Below are 13,546 nucleotides of genomic sequence, written 5' to 3' on the forward strand. Positions count from 1 at the left end.
AATTAGAAGGCAAAGAATGAATCAAAGTGGCAACATAGACACAGGGTAACATCATTTACTGAGTTTACTTAGCTTCTGGCATACGAGAGTTAATTGTATTCTCTGGTTATAAGATGAAACACTAGAGGGAAAAACTTTCCATCAAATATTTTTATTCAGTGTTAAATCAGAGAAGGAAGCATCAATGATATATGTTAAGACAAATGGAAATATGTATCTGTGCTACTTCTGCAAAAGGTAAAATTCAGAAAAAGGAAAGAATTAAATCTCTTGAAAGAACAGGTTTTCTATCTCAAGGTTAGAAGAGCAATTATGTTTCTTTGAGCAGCTGATAGAGAACATCATCAAAATTAAAAAACTTCTTTGTAAAAAAAAAAAGAACTTTCAGCTTGCTTCTAGTTAATAGATGGGACAAGCTTGGAACATGTCTGTGGAAAGAATAAAAGAAAACCAAGTGAGTATGAATATGAGCAGAAACTTTTCCCTGGCTTATTAAATTTATTTTCCATTTTTTACAAAAACTCCAAATTCTATGAAATTATTTTTTTCAGCATTAAAGCATTCCTCTTAATAACTGAAGATTCTAGTCGTTGTGCTTTTGCTATATTGTCTGGATTCTCATGTTTTAACTAGAGGCTCTGAAATGAGGAAAATACATAAGTCTTGCAATCATTATCTAACTGAACTACCATCATGGATTTGGGAACAGAAAGGACCTAGAAGAAAGTCTAGACTCTAGATTAATAATGTTACAGATGAGAAAATGACGGCCCAGAGAAGGTGGCTTGCTGAAGGCCATGACAGCACAGTGGCACATCCAGGGTTCACACCCAAGTCCCCTGACTTCAAATCCATCATTCTTTCTACTACACCATGAGGGGTTGCATTGCTCAAGTAAAAATTCCTGTTAGGGAAAAATGAAAAACAAACAAAATAAAACCATGGCCATGAACTGGGATTATCCCTGACCCCATATTTTTAGGGAGAAGTTGCAGGATTGCAGGTACTTAAGGAAGGGAAGGCAGGACACCTAAGAAATATTTGGAGAACCACTGATTTAAATCTACAAGTTGGAGGTCCCTAGTAAGAAGACCCTTGATTCACTGTTGTGTTAGTCTCTCTCTCTCTCTCTCTCTCTCTCTCTCTCTCTCTCTCTCTCTCTCTCTGTCTCTCTCTCCCTCCTTCCCTCCTTCTCCCTCTCCCTCTCCCTGTCCCTCTCCCTCTCCCTCTCTCTCTTTATCTGTCTCTCTAACACACAGGCCTGCTACAGGCAGCTTCAGATTTTTTATTGGGAACTCTTCTTTGCACCTGAAATCACAGGTACATACTGAAGGTTTCCTATTGTTCATGGCATTCCTCTTGTGCAGTTCCCAAAGCGCAATGAAAATTGAATTAATTCTTGGTTTATTCGTATTTACTTATATTGTTTTATGATTAGAAATTACTTTAGGGGGTGGAGCCAAGATGGTGGCTGAAAAGCAGGGATTTGCTTAAGCTCTCTCCCAAATCCCTCCAAACACCTGTAAAAAATGGTTCTGAACCAATTCTAGAGCTCTGGAACCCATGAAATAGCAGAGGGAAACAGGTCTCCAGCCTAGGATGACCTGGATGGTCACTGGGAAGGCTCTATCATGCACTGCTGGGAGCACAGGGCAGCCCAGTATGGGCAGCAAAAGGACAGACCAGACCAAGAGTTAGCCAGCCAGAGCAGACTTTACCGCCATGAACAACTGAGCCGTAGCAGTTACCAGACTTTTCAACCCACAAATGCCAAAGATCACAGAGCTGGTTAGTAGGAAAGCTGCTAGATTGGGGTGAGAGTGGTCTGACTCCAGCCCTGGGGGCAGCAGAGGCAGCACTGTAGTGGCAGCAGCAGCAGGAGGAAGCTTCTGCAGCTGCTTCCAGAGCTCCAGTGGAGGCTGCATCCGCAGTCCCTGGCCCACATGGTGGGTGGAATTGAGTGGTGGATCAGGCAGGAGTGCAGAGAGTGCTTTGCCCTGCATGGATCTGGGTCGCAGGCCTGGTTGGCGGTTCTTGGGGGAGGGGGAGTGCTGCTCTGGCAGAGCTTGTGGCAACAGATGTAGCTCTGAAAACAGCAGCACAGCCCCTAAAGCTTGGGACAAAGTACTTGCAACCCTACAAGCAGTCACACCTTGACAAAAGCTCCAGGGTCAAGTAGTTGGCTGGAAACATAGAAAAAACAGACTTGTACTCAGACTTAGACTTTAGAATCTTTTTTTGATGACAAAGACAATCAAAACATACAGCCAGAAGAAGTCAACAAAGCCATAGAGCCTACCACAAAAGACTCCAAGAAAAATATGAATTGGTCTCAGGCCACGGAAGAGTTCAAAAAGGATTTGAAAAAGCAAGTAAGAGAAGTAGAAGAAAAGTGGGAAGAGAAATGAGAGTGATGCAAGAAAATTACGAAAAACAAGTCAATGACTTGCTAAAGGAGACCCAAAAAATACTGAAGAAAATAACACCTTAAAAATAGACTAACTCAAATGGCAAAAGAACTCCAAAAAGCCAATGAGGAGAAGAATGCCTTAAAAGGCAGACAGCCAAATGGAAAAGGAGGTCCAAAAGGCCACTGAAGAAAATACCACCTTAAAAATTAGATTGGAGCAAGTGGAGGCTACTTACTTTATGAGGAATGAAGAAATCATAAAAGAGAACCAAAGGAATAAAAAAAATAGAAGACAATGTGAAATGTCTCATTGGAAAAAATCACTGACCTGGAGAATACATCCAGGAAAGATAATTTAAAAATTATTGGACTACCTGAAAGCCATGATCAAAAAAAAGAGCCTAGATATCATCTTTCAAGAAATTATCAAAGAAAACTGCCCTGAAATTCTAGAACAAGAGGGTAAAATAGAAATTGAAAGAATCCACCCATCGCCTCTTGAAAAAGATCCCCAAAAGTAAACTCCTAGGAATATTGTTGCCAAATTCCAGAGTTCCCAGATCAAGGAGAAAATACTGCAAGCAACCAGAAAGAAACAATTTGAGTATTGTGGAAACACAATCAGGAAAACACAAGATCGAGCAGCTTCTACATTAAGGGATCAAAGGGCTTGGAATATGATATTCCAGAGGTCAAAGGAGCTAGGGTTAAAACCAAGAATCACCTACCCAGCAAAACTGAGTATCATGCTCCAAGGCAAAATATGGATTTTCAATAAAATAGAGGACTTTCAAGCTTTCTCAATGAAAAGACCAGAGCTGAATAGAAAATTTGACATTCAAATACAAGAATCAAGAGAAGCATGAAAAGGTAAACAAGACAGAGAAATCATAAGTGACTTACTAAAATTGAACTGTTTTGTTTACATTGCTATATGAAAAGATGGTGTGTATAATTCAGGAGACCTTTCTCAGTATTAGAGCAGTTGAATGGAATATATATATATATATATATATATATATATATATATATATATAGACAGAGGACACAGGGTGAGTTGAATATGAAGGGATGATATCTAAAAACTAAAATAAAATTAAGGAGTGAGAGAGGAATATATTGAGAGAGGGAGAAAGGGAAAGATAGAATGGGCCAAATTATCTCACATAAAAGTGGCAAGAAAAAGCAGTTCTGTTGGAAGGGAAGAGGGGGCAGGTGAGGAGGAATGAATGAATCTTGCTCTCATCGGATTTGACTTGTGAGGGAATAACATACACACTCAATTGGTTATCTTACCTCACAGGGAAGTAGGGGAAGGGGATAAAAAAGGGGGAATGATAGAAGGTAGGGCAGATAGGGGGAGGAGGTAATCAAAAGCAAACACTTCTGAAAAGGGACAGCATCAAGGGAGAAAATTGAATAAAGGGGCACAGGATAGGATGGAGGGAAATATAGTTAGTCCTTTACAACATGACTATTGTGGAAGTGTTTTGCATATTGATACATTTGTGGCCTATGTTGAATTGCTTGTGTTCTTAGGGTGGGTGGGTGGGGAGGGAAGAGGGGAGAGAATTTGGAACTCAAAGTTCAGAAGCTGGTGCTCAAAAAAAAGTTGTTTTTGCATGCACCTAGGAAATAAGATATACAGGCAATGGGGTATAGAAATCTATCTTGCCCTACAAGAAAGTAAGGGGAAGGGGGATTGGGGGAGAGGAGGTTGGGGACAGAAAGGAAGCCTGACTGGGGAAGGGAGCAATCAGAATATATGCCATCTTGGAGTGGGGGGAGGGTAGAAATGGGGAGAAAATTTGTAACTCAAAATCTTGTGGAACTTAATTTTGAAAACTAAAAATATTAAATAAATAAATTATTAACTGAAAAAATCCTTCAAAAATATAAAGAAATTACTTTTCATACATGATCACACCTTCTTTGCCCAAAAGCTTGAGTTAGGTAGTATCATAGCCCTACTGGAGGGAGAAAGGTGGGAAGTTACTTGTCCATGGTCTCACCAAGGCATAGAGAGTTAAGTTGTCTTTCCAGGGTGTCTGACTGAATCAAATCAGAGGCCTTGTCCATCTGTATTCATCAGTAATATTTTCCTTCAGTATGGATTTATCATAAGCAATAAGTTAAATTTGCCACATGTACCATAGGGAATATTTTCTGGAGTGAATTCTCTAGCACCCTGTGCTCTAGAAGAAAGATTCCTCACATTTATTGTATTCATAGGATTTCTTTCCCATTTGAATGAACTAACATTCACTAGGGAATGTGTTGTGACTAAAGCTTTCCTCAATTCATCTTTCTATTATTTTGACACAACAGATATTCTCAATGTCCCTCACCCCAAACACAGGCATACCTACACACCACATTTCCCAACAACATAATAATATAATCTTGAGTATACATTATTGAGGTGGGACAGAGCCAAGATGGTGGAGAAAAGGCAGTGACTCACCCAAGCACTCCCAAATTCTCATCCAAACAACTTTAATATAATTCATCAAAACAAATTTTGGGGTGGTAGGACAAACAGAAAGACAGGGTAAAAAATTTCCAGCCTATGACAAATTAGAAAGTTGTCAGGAAAGTTCTGTCTCACTGGGGTCAGAATGGAGGGCAATTCAGTACAGGCTCTGCCCTGGAAATCCTGCAGCAGGCCTGGCGGGGGGAGTGGTGATTTGTTCAGCTCCCAGAGCTCTCAGCCCACAGATGGTAAAGGGGTAGGACAGCTGGGCAGAAGGAGCATACTGGAGGACTCTTTGGTGGCACTGGATGCAGAACTCTGTTGAGTTGTCCATACTCAATTCTGGGTCACAGTCCCAGAATAAGAAGAACTAGCAACTAAGAGTGAGCAGTGGCAGGGGAGCTGGGTCCCTGTTCACAGTTCTAGGGCAGAAAAGATTGTCTGTGGTTGCTTACAGAATAGAGCCCAAGCCCAATGACTGCACCTCTTCTTAGATCATACCATCTTGGGAGAACTGAAAACATACTGATCCCCTCCAGAACTAGCTCCAAAAACAGCAGAATGAAAAATCTAAGGCCTGGGATACTGTCCCTTCTACAACAGGAACAGAGATCAACTGTAACATAAAGTTAAAAGTAAAAAAAAATAGGGAGGAACAATTAGAAAGCTATAACAAAAAGAATCTGACCACAGAAAGTTATTGTTATCACAGGGAAAATCAGAAAAACAAACTGAGAAGAACACAACAAAGTCAAAACATCTACATCCAAAGACTTAAAGTAAAATATGAATTAGTCTTAAGCCCAAAGAGAATTCCTGGAAAAGCTCAAAAGGATTTTAAAAAAATCAAATAAGAGAGGTAGAGGAAAAACGGGAAAATAAATGAGATTAATGCAAGAAAATTATGGAAAAAGAGTCAAGAGTTTGGTAAACACAGCATAAAAAAATACTGAAAAAATAACAACCTTAAAAAACAGAATAAGCCAAATGGCAAAATAAAATGAGACACAAAAATTCACTGAAGAGAAGAACTCCTTCAAAATCACAATTGGCCAAATGGAAAAGGAGGTACTCAGTAAAGAAAATACTTTCTTAAAATCTGGAATAGGCAAATGGAAGCTAATGATTCCATAAAACATCAAGAAACAATAAAATAAAGGCAAAAGAATGAAAAAATAGAAGAAAATGTAAATTATCTTAAAAAACAATGACCTAGAAAATACATTGAGGAGAGATCATTTAAGAACTATTGGACTTCCTGGAAGCCATGATCAAAAAAAAAAGTCTAGACATCATCTGTCAAGAAATTATGAAGGAAAACTGCCCTAATATTCTAGAACCAGAGGGTAAAATAGAAATTGAAAGAATCTACCAATCATCCACTGAAAGAGATCCCAAAATGAAAACTTCCAGGAATATTATAGCCAAATTCTAGAGCTCCCAGGTCAAGGAGAAAATATTGCAACTAGCCAGAAAGAAATAATTCAAATATTGTGGATCCATAGTCAGGATAACAAAAGTTTTAGCAAATTCTGCATTACAGTATCATAGGACTTGAAATATGGTATCCCAGAAGGCAAAGGTGCTATAATTACAACCAAGAATCACCTACCCAGGAAAATGAAAAGACCAGAGGTGAATAGAAAATTTGACTATCAAATATAAAACTCAAGAAAAGCATAAAAAGGTAAATGGGAAGGAAAAGTCATAAGGGATTCAATAAGATTAAACTGTTTATATTCTTTCATGGTAAGATTATGTTTGTAACTCCTATGAACCTTACCATTATTAGGGCAGTTGAAAAAGCTTTTACAGTGGAGGAGAATATTAGAGGCATGGCAGACAACACTTGAACTTACTCTCATCAGAATTGGCTCAAAGAGGGAATAAGAGATGCAATCAGTTGGGTTTAGAAATCTATTTGATCCTATCTGGGAAGTAGGAGGAGAAGGGGATGAGAAGCAGGGTTGGGCTGATAGAAGAGAAGGTATATTGCAGAAGGTAGTGGTGAGAAGCCAACCACTTTTGAGGAAGGACAGGGTGGAGAGAGAGGGAGGGAGGGGGAAAGGGGGAGAGGGGGAGGGAGAGAGAGAGAGAGAGAGAGAGAGAGAGAGAGAGAGAGAGAGAGAGAGAGAGAGGGAGGGAAAGAGGGAGAGAGAGAGAGAGAAATAGCCAGTAATCATAGCTATGAAAATGTTTTACAAGTTTGTTTGATAATGTCCTCATTTTACATTTTTGGTCTATGCTTTCTTTCACAAAATGATTAATGTGGAAATATATTTTATATCAAATTGTTCGCCTTTTAAAATAAGGAGAGAGAAACCGGAGGCAGGGAAAGAATTTCAAATTCTTTTCTTTAAATGAATGTTAAAATTGTTTTTACATGTAATTACAAAAAATATATAGCATTTTCCACTTTTAAGTTTACTGATTGTGAAGAGAAAGGAAAGATGTATGCTGATGGTTAGGTACCAACATAAACCTTGTATTTATACTGAACAGTATTGACCTTCAATGCTATATTTATTTATATTGCTTTATCTTATGATTATTCCCATTGTATCACTGCATGAAAATTTCATGTTTCCCTGAATTCTTCTTATTTGTCATTTATTGTGGTGTAATAGTATTCAATTCTATTAATGAACTGAAATATTCAGTCATTTCCCAGATATCAGGTACATTTGTTTTTATTTTATCACTAATAATGCTCCTTTTGGTATCCTTGGGCATTAACGTTTTTCTAAGTAAATATTGGTTATTGAACTGAATTTCCTTTTCTTGTTAATTATATCTCCTTGGGTTATAAACTCAGCAGTGGGAGCTCTGTGTCAAAATTCATGAATAATTTTAAATATTTTCTTTGATTATTCCAAATTATTTTGAAGAAAATTTACACTAAATGATAACTCTACCAGGACTGAATGACCTTTCCATAGACCAAGATGCTAAGTTTTACCACCTTTCGCTAATTGCATGGATGAGAGAAGTGTTTTCATTCATGTTACTCTGATCATTAGTGATTTTAGACATTTGTTTTCATTAAATTGTATTTTTGATAGTTTGCATTTTTTCTTTGAAAATGATTTGTTCACATTCCTTGCTTGTCTGTTGAGGAATAGCTCTTAATCACATCTTGCAGATTTGTGTCAATTCCCTGTAGGTCTTGGATACCTGCAGTAATAATATTCAAGGTTATAACTCCTTTTTTCCTTCATCAAATTTTGTTATATTATATCTTTTTAAAATGTCTAGCTACATTTTGCACAGTTTAACATGCTATAGGTCCAGCATCACACCTCCTGATGTGTGTATGAGTGTGTGTGTATGTGTGTGTGTGTGTGTGTATGTGTGTGTATAATGAAAAGAAGGTCCTAGGGAGGGCCTTCCATCTGCCCACCAGTTTATTCTTTCTGGGAAGATGAGGCTGGGCCAATGACTCATAAAGGACTAGTCAAAAGAATAGGTGGGATGAATGAGGCTCTGTCTCATGAGATAGAAGCAGTTTTCAAGTGTTTGCTCAGGATCCTGTGCCTAATGAGTTGGACAGAAGACTTATCTGGCCTCTTGAGGTTGAAAATCTGAGAAACAATGGCATAGTTATCTTAACAACAAGAGCTGTCATTTGTCTGGTCTATTTTTCAAGGCAATTCCAATGAACTGTGCCTCTGCCCAGGAAATACAAAGATGAAAAGAAACAATTCCTTCAGTGTGTCAGTCAGATATTTGTGAAGGGCGTACTGTGGGCCTGCTTACTGGGGTGATACAATACATATAAGTAAATACAAAGCCCATGTGAAAGGCATAAAATATTCATTTCAGGAGAGAGAGAAAGCACTAACAAATGGGAGCATTGGGAAAGGCCTTGAATAAAGGTGATACCTGAACTAGGTCTTGAAGGAAGCTGAGGCTTCTACTGAACTAAGATGAGGAGAAAGTGCATTCTTAGCATGGGGTGGGGGGGACCATCTGTGCCAAGGTGCAGAGGTTTGAAACAGACTAGCCTGTATGAGGAAGAGCTAGCAGATCATTTGACTGGAACAGAGAACATGGAAAGAGGGACAATTTTTAAAAGCCTGGAATCATAGATGGAAGCCATCTTGTAAACCGATTTAAATACCTGTCTGAGGAGTATGCATTTTATTCCATAGGAAATAAGTAGTCACTGAAGTTTTATGGAGTGATATGGTCGGCTCTGCATTTTGAGAATATCAATTTGGCTACTGTGTGGAGGTTAGATTACAACAGGGAGACAAGTGAAGACAAAACCACAATTTGGAGGTTATTTCAACAGTCAACACAACATGGTGATGAGGGTCTGCACGAGGGCAGGTGAGTGCCGATGTGGAAGGGAAAGGAAGTTGTGGAGGTGAAATTGACAAGATATGGCAAATGATGGGGTACAGGGACTCAGGAAGATAAAAAGAAGTCAAGACCGACACCAAACTTACCAAACTAGGGTATGGTGATATTGTGCTTATGAAAACTAGAGAAGTTGAGAGGAGGGATTTTTTACGGGGGGAATATAATGAATTTTCTTTTGTATATGTTGAGTTTGAGGTACTTTTGGGATACCCATGTAGAACTATCCAGGGCTGGGGTTCAGGAGATATGATATGATATATGTATATATAAATATATATGTAAATGTATGTATGCATCACACACACGAACACAAATATACATCTATATATTTATATCTATGTCTATAGATATAAATATATATATGTGTATATATATATATATATATAGAGAGAGAGAGAGAGAGAGAGAGAGAGAGAGAGGGAGAGAGAGAGAGAGGGAGAGAGAGAGAGAGAGAGAGAGAGAGAGAGAGAGAATATGAGAGATATAGATACAAGAGTTAGATGCGTTAGAAAAGCTAACTGAACTCAGGAAAGCAGATGAGATCAACAAGAGAGGGGCTGGTAAGTGGTCAGAGAAGAGGGCCCGGGACAATGCATCATTGGAAGATACCTGTATTTCACAGGGTAATTCAATGGAACAATCAGGAAGGAATAAATCAAGTGTTATAGAGCTAATGTCCATGAAGAGGAAATGGTCAACAGTAACAATGCTGCACATTGTCAAGCAGAATGAGGGTGGAGCCATTGAATTTAGAAGATAAAATATCTTCATTTGTTTTTTCTTGGCTATAGCTATATATTATAAGGGAGGACTTCTATGGAAGATGGGAGTTGATGGGTAGTGATAGTGATACCAAGAGATAATAGTATCAATAAAATACTAAAAAATACACAGAAAATAGCAGAGGATGATCACAGGGGACAAAGACAAGCAGAACAGTTTTTGTAACTGCCATAGTAAGTATCATACATTCTTAAAATTATATTAACAAGTTCACAAGTCTTTGGGTATTGAAATGTTTGTGTTTATTGTATCCCTAATTTTAAAAATACTTCACAATAAAAAAGAGTTGATAAGAAACCTTTAGTAAATTTAGACATAGTTGCAATTTATCAGTGGGGTAAGAAGAAAAAATACAGAAAAAAAGATCAGTTTAGGTCTACATTCTGAAGTTTTTGAGAAAGGAAAGAGAAGGTCCAAGGTCAGACAGTCACTTTGATAAGATTTGGAAAGTTTGCTAGACATTAGTGGGATGAATCTCAACTAATTTGCTAAGTGACAGTGGGAAAAGAACAGTCTGGGAATAAGAGTGAGATACTTCCCCTAGTCTAATGTGCATTTGGCGTCTGAGAAAGAGTGCCTTTATGATAGTGGCCAGAGATTTAATGTTTTCTGGTTTGAATCACGTTTCAATTTGCCCACGTGGAGGAAAAGGATGCAAAGAGATTCAAGATAAAGGCTAGCTGGTTAACAAAAGTGGAAGCATTCTGGAGGACATGATGGGAACTGGCTGAGGAAAACAGGGATGAGTTACTGAGAAGGGAAGAGGATCTATGTCTTTGTTGTTGCCTCTGAATCATAGGGATTAGAACAGCTGGAACTGGGAATTTGCCAACTATAACATGAGGGATGACCAGCAAATAAAGATCATCCATATTCTAGGGTCACAGAATGACTAAATATGGAGTGGATACTGGCCCTGGCTGCTTCTGAATCCCAGAGGCTCAGGATTTCTTATAGTTTTAAGACGTTGGTATCCAAAAAGGCACAAAGTGTTGATTAGGTACTTGGAGTTATATTTACACACACCTGCATAGACAATCATGGTGATGATGTGGGAGAGAAGGAGGCGATAGATCAGGCACACCCAGGATACACCTACATACAGCACAGAAACTCAGCTCCTAACCTCTGAGTTGCTGAAAATAAAGTTCTCTTTGATACCTCTGATATGCTTAGGATCTCTGATAACCAAGTCCCTACTGAAGCAAGATCCTTGTACTGCTCCCAGGACCTAGAGGCTGAGACTTGAGATGGAATGAGATTCCACTTGAGAGATGCCCACCTAGGAGTCTAGGGGCTCAGGGCTGCAGTGAATGCAAAATCCCTCAACCTGGCTGTAGCACACCCGAATAGGCTTATTTCACATTAATTCATTTAACACTCAACTTTTCTAAGACTTTCTTGCTGTTTCCCAGATGCAGCATTCATTCCATCTCCCACTGTCATGCTTTTGAGGCTTTTCCTGATCCCTTTAGCTGATAGTACTCTCTCTCTCTTCTTAAATTACCATTAGGTATGTGTGTGTGTATACATATATCTTATCTCTCAATCTACATATACGTATCTGTTTATATATTGTTTCTCCACAGCAGAATGTAAGCTTCTGAGTAAAGGAATTGTTTTTGTTATATTTTTGCATTCCCAAAGGACACAAAAGGGGCAGCTAGGTTGTTCCTTGGGCAAGGAACCAGGAAAAGTGGAGTTCAAATCAGCCTTCACACTTTCTAGCTGTGTGACCCTCAGCAAGTCACTAAAACTTGACCTCTGTTCACCTCAGTTTCCTCAACTATAAAACTGGGACAATAGAATCAAATGCCTAGGGATGTTGTGAAGATGGAATGAGATATTTGTAATACACAGTGCCTGGCACAAAGTGGGTACTCAGTAAATGTTTGTTTTCTTCCTTTCCTAGTACACTAAATACAAAAGGTACTTAATAGATGCTTAGTGGGTTGAAATAGATTGGAAGCTACAAAATGACAAGAAGGGCGAGCTATTCCTCCTCCAAATGTCGGTGGCCCAGAGTTTCTACCTCCACTCAACCCTTAATAGAACTGGATATGAAACAATTTTCAAAAGAAGGAATACAAATGATCAATAATCATATGGGGAAAATGTTCCAAATCACTAATAATAGAGTAAACGAAAACACTCATACCCAACAATTTGGCAAAGATGATATAAAATGGAAACAGTGATACTGGAGGAGATATGGAAAGAGAAGTTCACATACACTGTGGCAGAAGAGATGACTTGGTCCAACCATCCTGGTCAATAATTAAGAATGGCATGAGAAAAGTGAGATCAAGTCCATACCCTGTGACTAGGATCAGGAAAGTCAAAAACACAAGATGGGTTTAGAAGAATCTACATCAAGGAAAGGGCATAGAGTTTCTTAATTATAACTTGGTAACCTTGGAGAGAGGCCCTTTGGTTGTATGATGAGACCCAAAACCATTTACAAAAGGTTGAGGAGTAAGGAGAAGTGAAGGTGCAGGTAAGTTGTTTGTTTTGTTTTGGGTTTTTTGGGTTTATTTGCCTAGAAGTTTGGCAGTGACAGGAAGAAGGGATTTAAGAGACAGTTTCTTATTCTAACTATTCTTACAAAATGGAGGCTGGTTAGACCAGTCCAAGATGGCAGGTGCAGATTGGGGAGAGGTTCAAATATCCAACACTTGCTTCCACTCACCTACCAACACCATCCCTGTCTACTTGAAGGTGCTCCTCTGGGAAATCATCTCCCCTTTGGAGCTGATGCTGGGGAGGGAATGAGTGCCTCCACCCTATGCTGAGGGAGAAACCACTCTACCCTGCGTGGGAGTAAGGGGATGTCAGAAAAGGGTGAATCATTGCAGGCTCTGTGGGGTAGTTTCTGAAGGAAACTCTCTGAGAGGCTCCCTTCTACTCTTGGAGAGGCTCGATCACAGGGGGCATGGGTCCAGATTTTCCCAAGGTAAGATACTATGGCAACAGCACACATATACAGTAAGGAGGCAAACAGAATCCATGGGTCCTCTGATATGAGCCTCCTATAGGGTGGGAGCGAAGGAGCAGCCAGGCAGAGCTAGTACCTTCACGGGCCCTGCTGAGGCCAGGCTACGCTGACTCTATGCTTCCCTATTCCTCTTGTATCTAGGTACCCAGGTCCTCTCTAGCAGCCTAGGCTTAAGTAGGAGGTACCCAGAGGATCAAAGCCATTCAGGGGGCCTGAGCAAAGAGTGATGGAGGGAATATGAATGGTAGTGGATGTGACTTTCTCAGCCCAGATGAGGCCTGGAATGGATGCAGTCCTACCCCTCTCCCCTCACATTACCTTCCCAGGTTTGGAGGCAGTGGCTTCCCCAGAGGGTCCAGGATTAACTGGACACCCTGTACTTTGGAGCCCTTCTGGGGAAGATCCCCACTTGCCCAGCCCCATGCTGCTTCTGGATCTATTTGTCCACTTATTCTGCCTCACTTTAGAAGTCAACATTCCTCTTTGTTCAAGAATGGCCAGTTTCCAAAGTACCTGAAGT

At 39.5% G+C, this 13,546-nt stretch overlaps 1 protein-coding gene across 1 annotated transcript in view; it reads right to left on the minus strand.

Moving 5' to 3' along the window:
- Positions 1 to 227: 227 nt before the first annotated feature.
- Positions 228 to 13,546, minus strand: part of STPG2 (sperm tail PG-rich repeat containing 2) — a 655,681-nt gene continuing 642,362 nt past the window's right edge. The window contains exon 15 of the mRNA XM_036765397.1: positions 228 to 428. Within this exon, the coding sequence (XP_036621292.1) occupies position 428 (1 nt within the window). The 3' untranslated portion in view covers positions 228 to 427. The remainder of the gene's footprint in view (positions 429 to 13,546) is intronic.

The sequence above is a fragment of the Trichosurus vulpecula genome, chromosome 6, assembly GCF_011100635.1.
Source record: "Trichosurus vulpecula isolate mTriVul1 chromosome 6, mTriVul1.pri, whole genome shotgun sequence".
NCBI lineage: Eukaryota > Metazoa > Chordata > Mammalia > Diprotodontia > Phalangeridae > Trichosurus > Trichosurus vulpecula.